A 19,804-nucleotide genomic window follows, 5' to 3' on the forward strand; every position below is an offset into this window, starting at 1 on the left:
TGGATGGGGTCCCAAGAGGGGCGACGATCCAAAGCGCGGGGAGGTCACGCGTATTCCCCCCCGCTCCCCTCATGGGGCCAAGAGCCTCCGGCTCCGCTCACGCCCGCGGGGCTCCGCTCCCCCGGCTGCCTTCACGGTCGGGCATCGGGAGCCCCGGCCCCCCCTCACGCGCGGGGGCCGCGATCCCCACCGCGCCGCCCTCAGGCCGGGATCCCCGCTCTGCCTCGCTCGGCGCCCAACGCGCGGATCCCCGTCCCACGGCGCCGAGAGCGGCGTGCCCGCCCCCGCCCTCCCATGGTGCCCCGCGGCGGGGGCGGGCGGCCCATGTCCGCCATCCCGGCGTGCCGCGCGGCCGGGCAGCAGCCGGAGCAGCAGCGGCCGCATCCCCTCCCTCCGCTGCGAGCCAGCAGCCGCCCGCCCGGCGCGAGTGAGGAGCCGTCGCCCGCGCCTCGCCCCCTCCCTCCGCCCCGCGCCGCTGCCCGGCCGGCCATGCCGTCTCGGGCAAGGTAATGAGCCGCAGAGCCCCGGGGTCTCGGCTGAGCGGCACCGGCAGCAGGCAGCACTACCACCCGCGGGGCTGGAATGACTGGCAACCCAGGTGGGCAGGGCGGGGGCCGGGGGGTCTCCGCCGGAGCCGGGACGGCGGAGCGGGGCGGCGCGGAGCCGCTTCCCGAGCGCCGGGCCTGCAGGGGCGGCGGGGCGGCGGCGCCGGGCCTAGCGGGGGGCGGGAGGGATTTCCGGGTGCGCCGCGGCTGTCACCGCGCGGCGGGGCCGGAGCGCGGCCCGCTACCACGGGGCCCTCGCGGCGCTGCGGACGGCGGCGGCCCCGCGGTGCGATCCGCCTCGGCGGGGGCTGAGGGCTCGGCCCCGCGCTTCCGAGGCCGCGGCGGTGCGTGGCGTGCCTGGAGGGGGGGGTCGCGAGCCGGGAGCGGAGCGATGGGGTCGTGCGGCGCGTTGGGTTCCACGGGGTGTTCGAGTGTTTGTGCCCGGAGCTTCGGCTCTTGCTGAGCGAAACTGAGAGCGCTGACATCTTCGGTCGGGCGTGGAGCGTGCGTGCCGGGCCTTGCTGCTTCTGTACAGCTGATGCTGCGCGTGTGCTGTGGTATTCTGCCTTCCTATGTTAATAGCTAGAAGCCTTTTGTGGAAATCGTGTTCCTTCAAATGTATTTTTTTCTTTCTTTTGTTTTTGGTAATGGGGCTTTTTCAGTGTGTTTGAAACTGTAGTGCAGTGTGGGATCCTGCTTTTACTACCACCAGCAGGGAACATTCAGGCACGCTGTGAGGAACGTGTCTGTGTGCCTGGCGTGGGGCACTGGGAAGTCTTTGAGTTGGGACATCAGTATTGCTGCGCCAGGAGCTGCCCTGTGGCTGAACAGCCAGCAGCACTGTAGGGCTGATGTTCAGTTCTTAGTGCAGTATGTGGCCTGGGCACTTACGTTCTGATTTCTTGTTGTGAAGCTGTTTGCTCAGATAATTTGCCATTTTTCCTCGCTTAAGAAGTCTCAGTCCTCATGGGTGACGTCTTATGGTGTCTCGGTCTTAGTGAAGAGTCTTGGCATGTACGCAGATTGGTCTCCTGCTGCTGACCTCCTGCCTCACTTCAGTTCTGCAGCAGAGCTCTGGTGTGTAACTGCTCCCCTGGAGGTCCCCTGCAGGAGCTGGGGTGCATCCCTGCAGTGGATGGCGTTGATGGGCACTTCCTGGTTGGATGTAATAACTTATCACAAGTGTTATCTTTTCGCCTAAAAAATGTCTTGTAGTTTCTAGGAAACAGGCTGTGTCCAACAAACCTCTGCCTTCAGCATATTTAGTTGTGTTAGGGGTGGAAGTGAAAATGTGACTGCAGAAACGTTTTGTCTGCTGGTACAGCAGCTCAAGAACTTGGTCAGCTTTGGTTCTCTATGCTGCTGTGTGAGGCATCCTTAGCTCTCAAATACTGTGCTGCTGTAAATGACATTTTTAAAATAATCATCCGAGAAGCCACTGCAGAAACAAATCTGAAAGCAGCAGAGAAAGTGTAGCAGGCATAGGGAACTCAGAGGGTGGGCGGGGGTTGGTTCTGCTTCCATCAGGTTGTGTAACTGGGGCTTCTGTAGAGAAATGTGTAACACCTCCTTACTGACTCTGCCACTTGTGAGAATTTAACTTTCTTTTCTCTCAAATATTTGGAGTTTTTAGCTTGGTGAGAGAACCAAGGAACTGGAAGTGTTCACATGGTCCCAACACAGATCATGTTTTTCTTACACCCATGGTTTCTGCATCTCGCAGTGTCAGCTTTGGCTGTATAGAACCTGTGAGACTTCACTTAAAGCACAGAGTAGAGAGTAAATCAATCTCCATTGTTTTTAAGTGATAGGCCATTGAAAGGGGATCTGTTACATAAATCTATCGGTGAGTTTTTCTCCTTTGTGAAGCATTTTGAATGTGCTCTTGGACAACCCCCAGTATGGCATATATGCAAGTATAGTTTCCTTCCTCTTCCTTGCTCTTGATTGTTTTGTTTAGCACAGGTGATACTGCTGTAAGTGCTTCCTTGCAGGGCTTGGAGGAGGGAATATATATGGGTAAAATAATGAGAAATGTTGTTTCAAGTTGCTTGAGGGGGGGGAGAAAGGAACTCCTAATGCTTGGGTGTGTATTATCAGATAAACTTTGTTGTGGTGCATGCATCACTGCGTGTAAAAATGAACAGAGTGATTTCCATTATAATCCTAGATTCCTCTTAGTTTCTAGTGCTGCTAGTAAGTGCTGGGACTCGGGGTGAAAACAGTCTGAAACTGAAAGTTGGAGCCTAGGTGCTTCCCTGAGAGAGCTGTTTTCAGTTAGAACTTGATTTTTTTGGTTTGCCCACATGAATACTGTCCTGTCTGTTAATGCACATGGCCTGGTCTTCCTGCAGTGCGTGTGCTGGTAGAGCTGTGCATTGCAGAGGATGGAGTTGTGCTGATGCACACGGATGTGTCAGTGTGTGCACTGTGGTATTTCTGACTGCAAGTAGTGGCAACACAACGTTTGGGTGTGACAGAAGAATGAAGTGGTTGTGATGGCTTTTCTTTGCTGTTTTTTTTTTAATCTGTTGAAGAGGTCTTGTCCTCCTCTGCTAATCTTTCCAGCTTTGTAGATCACTGATTCAGTGTAGTACTAAAGACTGATTGTGTAGTGAAATAAATAATGCCCTTCCATAGGAACTGCACTGGGTGGCACAACAGTTGGTATGAACATTATAGTGCTCAGCAGGAGCAGAGGTGTGGGATGGCAGCTTAGCAAGTGCACTGTGCCAGAGCAAGAAAGGGGGATAAGACTTAACAGGACTTCTGTCTCTTTTGCAGTAATACAGGTTAGCAAGAGGAGTACAAGGAGAAGTCTTTCACATCTGATAAAAGATCTGGAGGTGGCTTATTACATACAGGTTCAGTCTTGGAATTTGTTCTTGAAAATGAAGTGTATGCTTCCTGTGCAATGTAAGTCAATGTTAGGAATCAGTAATTTCTGCTGTTGCAGTGGCAGACTGAGTGACGTGGTAGATCTGTCAGTCTGGACATCATAAGACAATAAAATGTGATTCTCCTTAAAGGTAGCTTATAACCTAAGCAACAGAGTACCTGTGTTTAACATGAAATAAAACAGGAGGGATTGTCACAGAGCTGAGAAGCTCATCAGAGCAAGCAGGTTGAAAAAGTGACATCCAGAGCAGTGCTCTTCCTGTGACTGTAAAGGGCAGAGGTGTGTCAGGCAGCAAGAATTAGTGCTGGTGAGTTAATGTAGTGAAGGCATGGGTGGGAGATGTGCTGCTAGAGTTAAGCTAATAGGGAGTGAGCTGCAGGTCAGTTCTGAGGTGTGACTATGAAGAGGTCAAGGGAAGCCTCAGAAAGAGGTTTGAAGGACTGTGCAGGAAGTGCTGAATGGGAGTAGGCGCAGCTCTGGACTGGTAACGAGTAGTTCTGGATCTCCTTTCGCATCTGAGTTCACTGAATATGTTGATAAGGCTGAGAAGGTATGAGATCAAAGAGGTTTTTTTGGGTGTTTGTTTTTATTGTAAAATGAGGGAGCCTAAGTTTGTAATGTGGAAGCCTTTGTTTTTAATATGAAACCAGAGGAGAATGAGATATGAGAAAGATGAAAGAACATGAAGTGTGTCAGTGGGAAGCAGAAGGAGCTTGGAGAGCAGACAGTCCTGCAGCGAGCAGCCATCCCAGAGCTGCGGTGATCAGCTACACCCAAACATGGCTATCGGGTGGCCTATGGGAAAACATGAAAAGAATGCACATACAGGATAGGTCTCTCTGCCGTTCTCTCCTGATGTCTGTTGTAGGAGGGCACGGGTGAGCTCTGTGCACGGAATGAGCTCTGCGGAGCTGAGGGACCTGAGCAGCGGCTGTGGGTGTGGGTGCTGTCCAGCAGCAAAGGTGGCAGAAGTGCAGCAGGAAAGAAGAGTTGCTAGCCCCATGTTACTACAGGAGAGGCAGATGCAGACACTGACATCTTTGCTGAGCTCTCAGTGCAGGCAGCGGGCTCAGCCAGGCTGGGGGCTCATCTCGGTGCCTTAAGCAGTGCTAAAAAAAAATGGTAAGAGGGGATAGTGCAGAATGGAGGAGGGTTGTCCTCGCTCTGTGAAGCTGTTAATTTGAGTGGTACGGTTGCTCTGTTTTAAGTGGATAAACATTTTAAATAGTGAAGAATTGATAAGCATGATAGCAAAAATAAACTTGGCAAATAGAGCAAATGACCAAGGAAAACTGACCAGCTTACATGATAACAGACACAGTATGTGTGTACAGAGTAAGACACCCATCTTGAGCCTGTAGTTGGAAATAAAACCAGATAAAAAATGCTTAATTATTCTACCTCAAAATAATACCCATATGGTATAGTCTCCTGACAGAGTCACAGATAACGAATAGTATGCCAGATTGTCTGTAACAGGATTCTCGGACAAAAGTTCTGAAGGTTTCCATGTAACCAGAGAAACAATATATTTGATTGACCTATTTTCAGATTCCATAAAAAGACTTTTTTAAAGCAAATTGTTCTCAGCCGTGCTTCCTTCAGTCTCACAAATTGCTGTAGTCAAATCTTGCCAATATGTTTGATAGGAGGGGTGGACTTTTCCAATTATAATGTGTAGGTTTCCTCTCTTATGTCCTTGAAACAAACAAAAAGAAGTTCCATAACCTTCTTGAAGGAACTGTAGCAGCCATTTCAGTGTATTTAGGCAGGTAAAAAAAAAAAACAACCCAAAAAAACAACCACAGTGACTCTGCCACCACCCTGGTCAGCCTGTGCAGGTGCCCAACCACTCTTTCAATGAAGAAATAGTTCCTAATAGCCAGCCTGAACCTCCTCTAAACTTTACCTGATGTCACGTTTTTGTACTTCGGTTCACTTGTTGCTGGTGCTGTACAATGGTTGCCTTCATACTTGGCATGTCTTCACTTCTGTGATGTTGTCAATGTATGTATCTGATAAAGTGGTCTTTGAATGAACGGTTGGGTAATGGAATTGGGTTCTCTGGAAAGCAGTATCTTTCTGAGGAGTGTTATTTTTTTTTTCTTTACATGGTAAAGAAAGGGCAGAAGCTGCTGGTTATTTAAACTGCAGGCTTACTGTAGTGGGGAAAATGTCTTCATTGGGAACTGCTGTCTTGCGATGCACAGGAAAATGGCACATTTTAAATAAAATCTTGCTCACCTTTAGCTGGTTGATGAGCTGTGCACTGTGAGCTTGCAGAAAGCTGTCCCCAAAGGCAGAGCTAACCAAGTGTGGAGTTCTTCCCAGGGAAACAATAGGCTGGTGCACCACACCACAATGGAAAATCTTACAAAATGCTGACAGGCTGTTCTGAGAACATGTGTAGTCCTTCCATTGGTTGGGATATGAAATCCTAAAAATTGTGTGTTTAATCAGCCCGTGCTCAGACTTCAGAACTGCAGGCTTCATGCTGGACACTGGTGGATGGTACAGCCACAGCACAGTTCTGTCAGCCTGTTTCGTTGAAAGGCAAATCCAGCTTGAATCCTCTCATAAACTGGAAGCCCTTTGGGGTTTCGGGGCAGGGAGAGCTGGGAGCTGTGGAACTGACAGGGAAGTTGGAATGTGGTGTGAGTGGGGTTGAAGTCCATACCACTGAGGAAACAGTGCTGAGTGTTGTTGGTCAGTGTAACTGCAGTGAGTGCTGCAGGTCCAGTGACATCTGTGTGATCCCAGCCCTGAACAGAGGCTCCCAGTGGGATTCCCCTGGCTGTGGCCCCCTGTTCCACATAGCAGTGCTGTGCTGCCCCAGTATATGCTTCCTCAAGAGTCATGCTATCTGTATCCAGAGGTGCATTGGCTTACGGGGCCAAAGGCACGTGTACCTTCCAGGAAAACCCATCGACAGCTTTTTCCCTGTGGAAGTTTTAGCTGGGATCTTCAGATAAAAGGGCTAGAGTGGCATTTCCTTCTTTTGAATCTTATTCCTAGTTGGTAGTAGGTTGTCTTTTAAGGTTCTTAAAGGATTAAAATACATGGGAGGTTTCTTCAGTTGTATTTACACACATGAACTGCCATGCTGTCTCCTTCACTTGTGCTGAGGAGGAGCTGTATCTGAAGACAGCAAGCCCCGGGGGCAGATTGGGTGCCACCCACTCCCCAGAAATCTTTGGCTGAGATTGTTATTGTTCCCTGTTGGCCTTGCGATGTATTTGACTCCTTTTCCCTGAGTTTGGCTGCTGGCTCTAATACAGTGTTCTTCTTAGAAGTAAAAATGAAATAGCTTTTTCCCAAGAACGCGTGGCGTTTCTCCGTATGCAGATTGTGGTTAATTCACAGGAATGAAAATAAATCATACATCCTGCTTTTTGGTCAACTCTTATATGAGCTGTCCACAACTTGAGAATCAGATTTAACGAAGCCCTCTGTGAGTAACTTCAGTGGTGAGATGGCAGTTGCAGCTGGGATGTACAGCATTCTGCCAGTTCTTGCTTTGGGATGGCTGTGGTTTTACTGGTTCTTGCGTAGAGTTTCTGGTGTTGCTTGTAAGAAATAAACTTATAGTCATGAGTTGAATTAAATTCTGGAATCTCATGCATCTGAATATAATACATTGAAGTAACTGTTTTTAAAACCCACATCACTTGGTGTGTCCAGTGAGAGCAGGCATGACAGCTCTCACCTTGTTCCTTACAAGTTTATTCTGAGCTATAAATCACCTTTCTGAAAAGAGTGGTCCAAACTTCATGCAGATTTATATAAAAATCACTTGCCTGCAAGCACTGTTCTAAAGGATAACAGCTCTTAATTTACATTTCATCTTTTTTCTGTAGTAAAGCCTGTGTTCTTGTTTTGCAGCTTTTGTTTTGCAAAAAGTTAATATGCTTTTCCTGTATTGATTATCACTTATGTGCCATTAACACCTCCATCTAATAACCAGTCCTGTGTTGCTCAGTGGGGCCCAGAGCATATTATGTAAATGTTCATGTGTGGATTAGTGATGGCAGTGCACAGTGTGAAAGCCTAGCTGTGATACATATCTATACCTCACTCTTTTGTTTGTTACTTGTGGAGGGAGTTTGTGCTCCTATCTCATATAGGCATCTAACTGAAATACTTGGGAACCTTTGACACAAAGTATTGATACTGGAATGTTTCCTTTGCATGCTGTTGTGATAATAAATTCTAATTCCAATATGAATTTGAGGTCACTTCCTAAAGAGTAGGTTAAATGGGCACGTTTTAGCACAGGGAAATACGTTTGGGATTGTCATTTAAGTATGTTGCCTTTGTAAGTGAATGTGAATCCCACTCATGTTATACTCCTACATTAAAAAAATATTTTTCTCTTTATAGAACTGACAGTGCATCAGCTGACCAGGACAATTTAAAATACTCTTCATCCAGAGATCGGGGCAATTCTGCCTCCTATGGATTACAACCCTCAAATTCAGCTGTGGTGTCTCGACAAAGACACGATGATATCAGAGTCCACACTGACATACAGAATGAAGACAAAGGTATTCAGATTGCTCTTTCATGTATAAATTTTGAGGGAACGTTCCAAGAAAGGGAGTATACTCAAAATGCTTGAGAAACTTTAAAAAAAAACAAAACAAAAAAAGGAAAAAAACCTGAATCAGTGCAGCTTATTGCCACAGTATCACTATGGTAAGGGATTTATCTGGGATCGAAAAAAAGCTGTGGTTGATATGAGCAGTGAGAAAATATGTAGTTGCTTAAGGGAAAAATGCAAGGAAAAACTTAATGCATTAACGGTTTTCCTGAAGAATAGCATTTTGGATGTGTCTGGTCTGCAAGTTGTAATTTCTTCCTACGTAGTGCTTGGTGCTTCTGGGGTTGGAAATGGGCTGCCTGGTTCGAGACACCACTGCTCAGAGCATCTCCTGTGGCTTTACTGTGGCAAACTGGAATCTTGGGGAATCAAATCTGTCTTTTGTCATTAAGGGAAATTTCTGCTTTTCTTTGCTTTAGTCTGACTTCATATGGATTGCACAATGTATGGGTTGTATTATTGCAGAGTTGTGTTGCTTTTTTTTTTTTTTTTTTTTCCTGAGGGTGTGGGGAGAATGGAAATACTTCATGTAGAAGACAGCTGACATTTCAAAATGGCATCCATTGTGAAAGAAAAACTTGTAATCTCAACTCTCTAATTTCTAAATACAGAGCTGAAATATGAGGATTTTCTGCTTGCAGAATTCCAGTGATATTAGTGTGGAACCTCAAAAGCATTTGCACTCCCTCTTCTTTTCTGTCTTGTATCTTTCTGTACGCAGTTACACACCACATCCTGGGGCAGATTTACTTTGTGCAAGTAGTGAGTGCTGTTCATAGGAGAAAGGAGCATGAGTCAAGTTTTTGCTTATCTTCATGCTGTAAAAGTTGATGAACTGATGGCCTTACTAGAAAGCAGATAGCAGATATGCTGATGATGAAACTAACGTGGAGGGATCTAGTGTGATTCAAATCTACTGGATTATTCTTAAATACCATGTGCTGGTATAGTGAAATAGCAAGTTGCATACAAGTCAGCAAGGAAGTTTTTCTGAATTTACTGGAAAGCAGCTCTTGGAGAGGAGGAATGTACCTGTCACTCCCTCAAGTACTGTATCTTACAGGACGTGTCTCTGCGAGCTCAGCACTTTGACTCAGCAGTTTTGTTCAGTTGTGACTTGAAAAGAGATGTGCAAAACCAAATTCCTTGTATTCCTTGTTCGCTTTTATATTTTAAGAAATCTGTAAGCTTACAGATGAGTTTCACATCTGTGTTATTTTTTGCTTGCCTGAGATTCTTCGGGTACACCGTTGGAGTCTGCCAGCGGGGAACTTTTGTTTAAAGAACTTGTAGCTTCTCTGTCCTGGATGACCATAGTCACAAGCACCTGGAATCCTTCAGAGGTTTCTTTTTTCCAGTTTCTGATGTTGATAGCACAAATGACTTCCAAGTTCACCATTTCTGGAAGTTCCTTTCTGAAAACCACCTGGGCTACAGTTATGCACCTCCCCTTGCAGCCTGTTCACTGCTTTAGCACTCTCCTGGTTAAGGATTGTTTTCTTGTATGCAGTTCAAATTTCCCTTGCTGCAACTTGTCACTGTTAATTCCTGTCCTTTTTCCATCTCTGAGATTAGTTGGTCTTTTTCTTTTTTTTTTTTTTTTTTCCTTTTTTTAAAACAAACTTTCCCATTAGGTAGTGAAAGTCTGCAGCTAGCTATCTCCCCTTGTCTACTTTACATTGTGAAATGAGACAGGTAAGTTTGCAGACTTCAGTTTTTAAATTTAAATCCAAGGCCTCCTGAGGTTTGTATTCATAGATTAATGCTCCCCATCTCTGCATTTTCTGCTTTCTGGTTTGTTACTCTGTGTTACTGAAGGGGGAAAAAAAACCAAAAACAAACACAAAAACCTTCTATGCTGGTGTTCATGCTGTGGTATCTGTACATTTCTGCTACAATTAATAATGATGACATAGCTGAGCTTGTTCTTATTTGCTCTCAGATTTGATATTTTAATAGAAATGAGTCAGAATTTGTATATATTAGAATTTTCAAGTCTTTTGAGAGCAGCAGGTAACTGAAGAGAATTATGTAATATTTACAGCCTCAATGCCTGAAAACTTGCCCTGCTGGTCTTCACTGACTCAAAATGACAGCAGTGCTATGCTTGGTGTTGTTACCAAAGATGTACCATATGTATGTCAAGTGGGATAATGCAGGCTCGTGTTGAAGTCATGTCAGATAATGTCAGAAGTGCTGGAGCACATACCAATGCCTTTGCAAGCAACCAAAACCTGATGAGATTTTTGTGTGCATTCAAGGATGTGAAGTAACACCAAAGTCCAGCTGTATGTGACAGCATGTGTTTGTGATAGCTGATGTCTGTGGTCTGAATGCATGATTCTGACACCCTCAGTTAAATTAATCTCTTGTTGCTTTACATTTTAGTGATATACTTCTCTACAGTCATAAATATTGTTAGTAAGTTCCTTCATAGGACTATGATGATTTGTTATGGCAAGTTAACCTGAAGGAAGGAGATGTGCTGCTTTGTTTAAAAACATGGTTTTGTGTTGTAAGTCAAAATGTGCATAAATTATCTTTGCTGTAGCTGTAATTAACTAATTACAGATGAGATTCTGATTAGGAGTTTTTCATGGAATCATGGAACGGCTTGAGTTGGAAGGGACCTTAAGGATCTGATTGGCATTTTTGTAATGGCACAGTAGTCCTGTGTGTAAAATTGCACGGACTTCTCCTGGCAGTTCACAGCTTCTTTTTATCCAAAGTTTTGTATTTGAAATGAATAACATTTTATGTTACTAAGGTTCAAACTGACTGTGAGGTTTGGAAGCTTTTCACTTATGCTGCAGTCTCAGGAGGTTCCCTCCTCATGTACAGAAGCACCTCTCCTTTCCCCCAGGCTGACTTTTATGTACTGATGCAGGTAAAACTGTGGAAATGCCTTTTCTGAAGGAAGCCTTGCATATCCTTCATTGCTCCAGGTTTCACCTTTTTAGCTGAGCCATTGCTGTCTCAAGCAAAGAGAGAAGCTCAGAAAGGTGACTGGGCCAGAAAGGTGATTGGGCAGGTGGACTTCCAGGAGGGCTTCAGCATACTGGGAATGTACATAGCTGTCAGTTTCATTTCTGCACTGTGCTGCAGAGGAAGGAGCTGCCCTTAGCAGTGGGGCAGCCTGGAAAAAACTTTTGGCTTGCTCATTTGAGTGTGCAAATACTCTAGGAGTAAAATGAGGGGTCTCAGAGGAGAAACGATTGCCCTACTTAAAACGGCCCTTTTATTTCTGTTTTGTACTGCTACTGAGGATGTACCATGTCATTCTCAAGTGGGAGAGTGTAGGATTGCATTTAATTAAAGGTTGTGCAATATTAACATGTAAAAAATGCTGACTGCTGTATGTTTAAGGAGAGTTGTTCGATTCGTGTGTCATAGTTTAAATAATCCATCGCTTATTCAGAGCTTTCTCTTATTTTGGGTGTTTTTTGAATCTTGTGTTATGAGTTTATAATAAAAACAGTGTTGAAATTTGATTTGTTTGATGAAGATTGAATAAGTGAATGCATTGAGCTGCGTTTAATGGTAGGTTGATGTGAAAAGCCTTGTAAAATACAAGAAAAAAATATAAATAAAGCCTGAAATACAACAATTAGCATTTAAAAAAAAAAAAAAAAAATAAAATTGCAACAGACTTTTATATGTGCTTCAGAAAAAGAATGAACAGATTCTGAACTCGTGCCCTGGAACCTTACTGGATTTAACAAAACACTTGCATGTAGAAGAAAGAAAGCTAAAAAAGGTGGTAGAGGTTTGAGCTGTTGATTTGCACGTGATTTGAGTAACTCCTAATATGCTGTTCTACTGAATGCAGCTTGTGTTGATCTCACCTTGCTTTTTCCAACAGGTGGCTACAGTGTCAATGGAGGATCTGGGGAAAATACTTATGGTCGGAAGTCGTTGGGGCAAGAGCTGAGAGTTAACAATGTGACCAATCCTGATTTTACCAGTGTTCCGCATGGGAATCGTGCTTTAGCCACAAAAGACATGAGGAAATCACAGGGTAAGGGTCTCATGGATTTTCAGTTAGGGGATCTCTTCTGGCCACGGCTTGTGTTCAGAATATCAAAAGAAGTTTGCTATGGAATGGCTCCAAAGAAGTGAATCTGCTCTGCGAGTCATTGAAAATTAATGCCTGAGTAAAAAGTTGCTAACAAGGAGTCCTGAGCGTGGGAAAACGTGTAACGGTGAGCTCAGCCGTTATCTGTTTGCACTGGCCTGCGGGTCAACAGTCATTGTAGCAGGTGATTAGTCAGATATGTGCTCTGAACCAGCCATGTTCGTGCTGCCTCTTGCTCAGCTGCAGGTAGATGCCAGGGAGGAACTGGAGGCACGGTAAGAATGTGGGCACAGTCATGTGAGGTGCAGCAGGAGGAAATCAGGAGTTGCAAGAGGGTGAAAGAATGCTAGGCGTGGATTTTATTTGAGAATGAAGGACTCACTTTTCCTGCTGATTGGGCTTAAATAGTGTTTTTTATTTTAAAAAAAAAAAAAAAAAAAAAAAAAGGCTGTTGCAAGGACATTGGAATGGAAATAGCGACTTTATTATGACTAAGTGCTGTCATTTATTGCATCACCTAAACTAAGTGGTAGCTGAGTCACTGTCAAATCTATGACTAGTTTATAACAGGCCCTTTATAAATATATAGAAATGCAGTCTTTCTCCTCAGGACTTTATGTTTTAGAGAGGACAAGGTAAAAAAGGAGCATTCAGTGTGCTTTGCAAGTGGTGGAGCTGAATTGCAGGTAGTGATGTGTCTGATGCAAAAATCTGATCTTTGGGAGGAGTTAAACTGATTTTTATAATCCCTTTCTGGTGCTTTGATATCAAAAATTTTCAGTGTTTTTTCATGTATTAAGTCATGTCTGTGCAGGGGCAACAAAGGATTGTTTAATGGAGAACTCAATATAAATAGCGCTTTTAGGAGCAGAGTTAGGAGGCAGTCTTCTGTTAGTACTCACAGAAAGTTCAGACTGTTGTAGGTGTGTGAGCACCTCTGCAGCCAACAAAACGTTGGGCATCTTGAATGACTGAAGTCACAGCCTGTGATGTGTATGCTTGTGCGTAATTTATCCTTCTCCAGGTGGCAGGTCTTGAGTCTCCTTGTTAACTGGGGAGCTTTCATCATTCTTGTACATTTCAGTATGTCACTAAGATTTTTTGGAAGCTTCCGTAACACACGCCAGGGTTATGCTGCAACAGGGTCTTTTAAAATATATGTATTTTTTCTTCTCTGCTATGCATGTGCAGTTAGCAATTTTAAAAGTAGTTTTCTTTTGTGAGTTCACATATGGTTGACAGCCTGCTGATTTTCCACAAAGTTGAAGTCTTATACGTGCCTTAATTAGTGCTCTGATTAGCATAGTTTCAGTCATGCTGAGAGTTATTTTACTCTTCTAATTATTTTTTTATTACTTTATCGTTGTGACTCAGCAGACAGCTAATGCTCACTGTCTTAGGGACTAGTGTCAGTGTTTATGAGGTATTAATTGATAAGAACAAAGCTGCTTTTAGTAGCGAGATTTGAACAGTATGTCTTGTTCCAGTAGCAGTGGAAGCCTGTCTCATAGCACCTTGGTGGTTTTGTTTGTGGAGTTCTAGTTTTAGGATTTGTTTGGTATGTAGAACAGCACAGCCATGTTTTCAAAATAAATTACTGTTTACCACAAAGAGATTACAAATAAAATCAAACACAGAGAAGACAACACTCAAAAGCTGTAGGATGTGAATTCAAGGGTTCAAGAAAATGAAACCACTTAAAGTCTGTTCACTGTTCTTTTCTTTTGAAACTGAGGAGCCCAGTGACACTTTTCTTTTAAGGGACAGAGGTTACCTTCCAAAGATAGAGAATCTATTTATAAAGACTTACTTAGAAATAATAACGTCCAGTGTTTTCCAAATGACTGCATCCTGTTTTGCCCTTTAAGCGCAGTGTCTGGTGACCCAACCCAGCTGATGCCTGTGTGGTTTCCAGCTGAGCAGCAGGGATCAGCACAGACAGGCAGGTGACTGCTGGGGTCCAGGCAGTGCTCAGCAGAGTGAAGCTGAAGGGATATTGTAGAACAGACGTTTCTCTTAATCAGGAGGCACATCTGTTATCTGGTAGTGGATTGTGTTAAGGGGCTGTTGATGCCTTGAATTGTTCAAGGACAGGTTTATATCTTTCTTCTGAGAGGCTTTGTTTGTGGACAGTGTAGAAGAGAAAAATTTCTACATTTTGTTCAGCTTAGTCTTTAAGATGCATTCAGTAATATATAACAGGATGCTTTCCTAGTTGGGTGTTCCCATGGAATTATTCATGAATAGCAGTTGTACATTTTAGTATGTGTGTACTATAGTCTGTATTAATTTCCATCCTAACCAAACCATGTATGTTTTGTTTTCAAACAATTCCATTTGAGCTTTCCAAAAGCATTTTATTCCCTAGGGGATTACTGACCACCTACCACTGCCCAAGCTTTAAAAAAAAAAAAAAAAAAAAAAAAAAGCAGGCATGGTACCCTAAGGGCAGGTTGTATACTTCCTGTAGTCCCTCTCTTCCTTTTTCAGGTCTGATCAGATATTTTTTTTTCCCCCAGATGGCTCACTGTACCAAGTCCCTTCTTCTGAAGTTTGGCTATGTATTGACCATTGGCAGGCAAGGATTCAGCTACAGTTGGTAGCTAAACTCTGGTCAGAAATAAAAGGAGATCCTCAGAGACAAGCAGATACAGTGCATATACTGCAGCTCTTAGGCTGGCAGCATCACTCAAATACAGCTTCAGAAATGCTTTTGCTAGTCATCATTGCTTGTATGTTTCTCAGCAGACATGGCTTTTCCTCCCCTATTGGAGACTGCTGTTTCCAGATAAAGCAAGGGAAAAGAAACTCAGTTCTTCTTAAATAGCCTTTAGTCTTTGATGAAATCAGTAACATGTTGAAGCAGGCTCTTCTCATTACCTGTCAGTGTGTCTTGTGTGGATGTTCTAGCTAGGAAGAAAAAGTGTATTTGATTCTTCTTGCTATTTTAATGTTTGCTAAGCCTCCCCAATCTTTCAGAATGTCAGGTGTCTTCAGAGTTCATTTCTGAAACTAATGCCTGGCAAAAAACAGGTTCTCAAAGCTGATTTTATTTATACTCCATTTTAAAATTCAGGAAATAGGTATGTTCCTAACAGAACAGGTGTACCTCTTTTCTTTTTCAAAGCAGAACTTTGATAGCTATTAGGCTAACTGCAATTGTTCTTCTGCCAAAATGACAGCTTTCTTGAGCTTAAATCTGGTTCTTTCCTTCAAGAAACAAGTTGCTTTTTTACAAAAGGTTTGGTTTAAATATCACTTGTTGAACTGTTTTGTTCATACATTCAGTCAGAAATCTTAGTTAACCTCGTGTCAAACCTTTTAATTAAAAAGAAATAATATGTGTATTTTCTCTTATGTATAAGAGGAAGCAAAATCGAGGATTATGTTTAAAAGTAAAACCAAGTGTTGCTTAGTAGTGGAAGGGTTCTGTCCAGATGCTGGCCTGACCACTGGAAGGCATAAGATATCTTGGTAGCTGAATTGGATTCTGTGTTTTCTCCATATCAGGATGTTTATTCTTAACTTTTTTCCACAAATTACTATTAAGACTTTCTGGGTATGCAAATGCTTATTTCAGGCTATGTATCTTACTGATAAAACGTTGTAGAGAGAAGAAATAATGGTCTTTTTTTTTTTTTTTTTCAGAGCGATCGTTGTCTTATTCTGATGAGTCTCGACTGTCAAATCTTCTTCGGAGGATTACTCGGGAAGACGACAGAGACCGAAGACTGGCTACTGTAAAGCAACTGAAAGAATTCATTCAGCAACCAGAAAACAAACTGGTAGGTTTGTTTTTTAGTTGTTACTGTTCTGTAGCACTGGAGCATTTTTCTCTTCATAAAACTGCCTTTCAAAAAAAAAAAAGTTGGTATCGAAATCTGTCTGGGGAGTATATCTTATCTACAAAAAGGAAAGTGTGTTTCTGGATTTTCAGTTCTTTCTCCATCATTCAGGAAGTTTTCCACTGCTTGATTGCTGAGTTGTGCATATAAATATGGCATTCACTTGTTTTTTGACTGTTTTTTTTTTAAACATCCTTCAGTTCCTTTAGCAAAGAAATAAGGAAAAAGCAAACCAAACATGTTTTCATCTTGTTCAATAACTATTTCTGTGTTTTAAATGAAAAATGTGCATTTATTTTTACAGTTGTCTGTGTAGCTCATTTTAAAGCTACTAAGCTTTCTGGCTAAGCATATACAAATACTAAATTATGGCATAAGTACATGATATCTTATCCAGGAGCCTTTTATCCCCATGTGCATTGCGTAGTATCCTCAGACGGCTGTCAGTGTTTCCTTCAATAGCTCCCTGTGTGCTGGGCAAGGAAGAAGGGATAGTCTGATCCTTTGGAGTAAACGTGACAGGAGGTTTTTGGAAGGATGGCTCCCTTGAGAGGAAGAGTGGCAGTAGTTAAATGTTTTATTTCCATGGCTTACGTTTATGGAAAGAGTCTTGTTATAACAAGTCTCTTAGTAATTTGCACTTTAATCTGAATCTCACCTGGAATACAATTGCTCGAAGCCGTTGACTCAGTCTTTGTACCATGAAGGGTAAATTCAGAGGACATGAGATGTAAGCAGTGCTGTTACGCTGTAATATTTTCTCCATAACTTTGCTCAGTTTGTGACACACTCAGTGGTTGCTCGTAACTCTGAAGTGAATAAGTTTCATATGGCTTTGAGATCTTGTTGATAATCCGAGACATGTTGATGGTTATTTTAAATCAGCTCTTGTAGTGGCAGCATGTGTTTGGTTTTCATTTACTAGGCTGAAATCTGATGGAAGAGAAATTTCTTCTTTTAATCAGGTATCTGCGTTTTCGTAAGCAGATTTTTTTCTGGGAAGATGGAGGTATCACTGTTAAACTGTCTGTGTGTAATGTTTTTGGTCTGGGCTTCACCAAGGCTTTGGTACAAGAAATGCTTCGCTTCCATTGAGTGATTGTTGGAGAGAGGGATGATCTCTGACATTGAGAATTGCAGAGATTTGGTGTTTGGTTGTGGTTTGATAGACAGTGAATTTGTCAATATTTACATGCTCCTCTCACTTCCATGCTTGTCTTTCTACATAGATGTGACAGTTGCAGCCCTTATTTTTCAGTAATTGATACATGCTTCTTCTGCCATCTGTTTTTGAAATGTGCAAGATTTTAACTCTGTAGGTATTACAAATTAACTGCAGTGTCTTGTGAAAACAGTTGCTTCTAACAGAGTTTTGCTTTTCAGTTATTTTAATTATAGCCATCACCTTATTAGATACTGGTAAATATGGGCAACTTAAGGAAGCTATGAATGCTTCATCAAGCATCTGAAGAGAAGCATAGCGTGCTCTTTGGAAGAAACATGATAGAACATTCTGGGTGGTGAATGTACATTTCAAGTCCTTTAAACTTGAAAAGGATCCCACAGTTTTTCAGCATTGCTCAAAACAAGAAAAGCACCTTGTATGTGGATCCTCTTTTGTGGAGTTAGGAATAAAATAAGTCTCTTTTTTGCGTTAGGTCTTTGGTATTTGTTTTAAAATGAGTTTCTGAACTCTAAAATTGTCAGGTGTTTCTTAGGGGTTCAAGGGAACTCTTTCAAGGGAAGCTTTCTCTTCTCCCAACTAGCAAATGGAAATAAAATTGGATTTCAAGTGATCTCTCCAATGTTGAGCATAAAATTTTATAAAGTACAGCTCTTTACCTATCTGTCCCTCTTGCAGTTCTGTACATCGTTAAATGTAGTTTAACAGGGATCTTCTTGGTCTTGGGGTTGAAATGTAGGTGTGCTGAACAAAGTGTAGTAATAAAAGTAACTTGGCAGTGCCCTTGCCATGGACTGGCAATTTATAAATTGTATGGGTATCTTTTTCCCTTCTGCTATGACCTCTTTTGCAGGTATCAGGCATGTTTTTCAAATGTTTACATTGTCGAAGAATTTAGTTCTCCAGACTATTACTGATGAGTTAAGTGAGTATGGCAGCACAACATTGATAAAGGTAGGACCCTAGGTCTGTAGCCACTACTGATGGGCTGAACGGTGAGTCTCACATCTATGATGTAATGTCAAGCCCCATTCTATATTTAGTTCTAGCTGATGACAGGAGGCTGCCAGTGTATTTTTGTGGTTACTGTAAATAAATATGAAATATAACATGTGGGATAATATTTCAGTATTGCTTAATATAGTTCCTGCTAGTCTGCAGAGGCCATGGAAATTGTAATAGCATCCTATTGGCAAACATAATTGCCAGGGATGTTCTTAATGTGGATATAAATAGGACCTGGTTTGCAGAGTTATTGTGGCATTATTATATTTATGCCTTTTATGTATTCTGTGTTATAGGTGTTAGTTAAACAACTGGATAATATCCTGACTGCCATTCATGATGTACTCAATGAAAGGTAAGCAAGAAAAACTAAGCAGTTTAAAGGTTTTAAAGAAGAATAATGATGATGTTAGGTTTCTTGTTTTGAGTATAGAAACACTGTAGCATGAAGGAAATGTTGAAAGAAATTCACTTATGTTTCATGGATATGGCAAACTGTATTAAAAGGATGGAACAGGAGGACAGCTAAGACTCTTAAGCATGTCAACAGTGCTTTAAGACTGTCCAGAGCATGCTTCACAGAGAGAATTTTAATGCATCTATGTGCCTTTTATGTTGTAGGTGGTGTGAATTCTGTCTCACTATGTTTAATTGGTTAGATATAGTATTGTGTTGCTGTGCTTATCTGGCTTTCCCATTGAGCTTTGGTTTTTTACAACCTGATTTGCCTTGTTTCCATGCAAGTAGGAACAAATGCAGAGGAAGCATAGGAGTATGTAGGCCTTTTGGTGTTTAGTTCAGTGCTGCTACCCAAAATTGGCTCTGTGTTGAGAATATTCTTTCTCGAACAACATGTTGCAAGTAGATTGGCCAATATATTGTATTCTTTTATTTAATTGATTTATTTCATAGAGATACTTCATAGAAAATTTATTATGTGTTATTAATTGCCATTTCAACCTTCTGATCATTATTGCAAATAAGTAGGAGGGAAGCAGCTTTGTGCATGTATTTTTCTATTTTGGAAAAATGTTGACTCTGTTCTTGGTGGTGCTTTAACATCTGGAGACTCCACATTTCTTCTTTTCTCCCCCAAAATGCAGTAGCAAATTGCTTCAAGAACTGAGACAGGAAGGAGCTTGCTGTCTTGGCCTTCTTTGTGCTTCTTTAAGCTATGAGGCTGAGAAAATCTTTAAATGGATTTTTAGCAAATTCAGCTTATCCACAAAAGATGAAGTTAAACTTCTTTATTTGTGTGCAACCTACAAAGCACTGGAGACTGTAGGAGAAAAGAAAGCCTTTTCATCTTTAATGCAGGTAAGATTACAAGTTAAAACAGGAATATTAATGACGTGCAGTGCGTGAATTAATGTTTAAATTAGAATGACCGGTAAGTAATTTCTGTGTTGACATAATAAGTAAGCACAGTTAAAACTGGGAGGGGACTTTGTATGAAATTCTTTGGTATTGATTTCGTTAGAAGAAAATGTCAAGTCTTTGTATGATAGTGGCATCAAAAAATGTGCTTCTTAAGGTGTATTGCAAATCCAAAGTGAAGAATCTTGTTGAGAGCAAGACAACTTAACCCAAGCAAACAGTACACGTAGCCTGGCCTGTGGATTGCTTTTATGTGCCACCTTCTGTCTGTAATG

At 42.3% G+C, this 19,804-nt stretch overlaps 1 protein-coding gene across 1 annotated transcript in view; it reads left to right on the forward strand.

Moving 5' to 3' along the window:
• Positions 1-509: 509 nt before the first annotated feature.
• SMG1 (SMG1 nonsense mediated mRNA decay associated PI3K related kinase) overlaps positions 510-19,804 on the forward strand; it is a gene marked incomplete at both ends in the record, with an annotated part of 58,958 nt that continues 39,663 nt past the window's right edge. Inside the window, 6 exons of the mRNA XM_079542740.1 lie at positions 510-598; positions 7,825-7,988; positions 11,907-12,062; positions 15,768-15,904; positions 18,449-18,507; positions 19,256-19,469. Of these exons, the coding sequence (XP_079398866.1) occupies positions 510-598; positions 7,825-7,988; positions 11,907-12,062; positions 15,768-15,904; positions 18,449-18,507; positions 19,256-19,469 (819 nt within the window). The remainder of the gene's footprint in view (positions 599-7,824; positions 7,989-11,906; positions 12,063-15,767; positions 15,905-18,448; positions 18,508-19,255; positions 19,470-19,804) is intronic.

Source organism: Tetrao urogallus (genome assembly GCF_951394365.1).
Source record: "Tetrao urogallus genome assembly, chromosome: 15".
In the NCBI taxonomy this organism is placed as follows: domain Eukaryota; kingdom Metazoa; phylum Chordata; class Aves; order Galliformes; family Phasianidae; genus Tetrao; species Tetrao urogallus.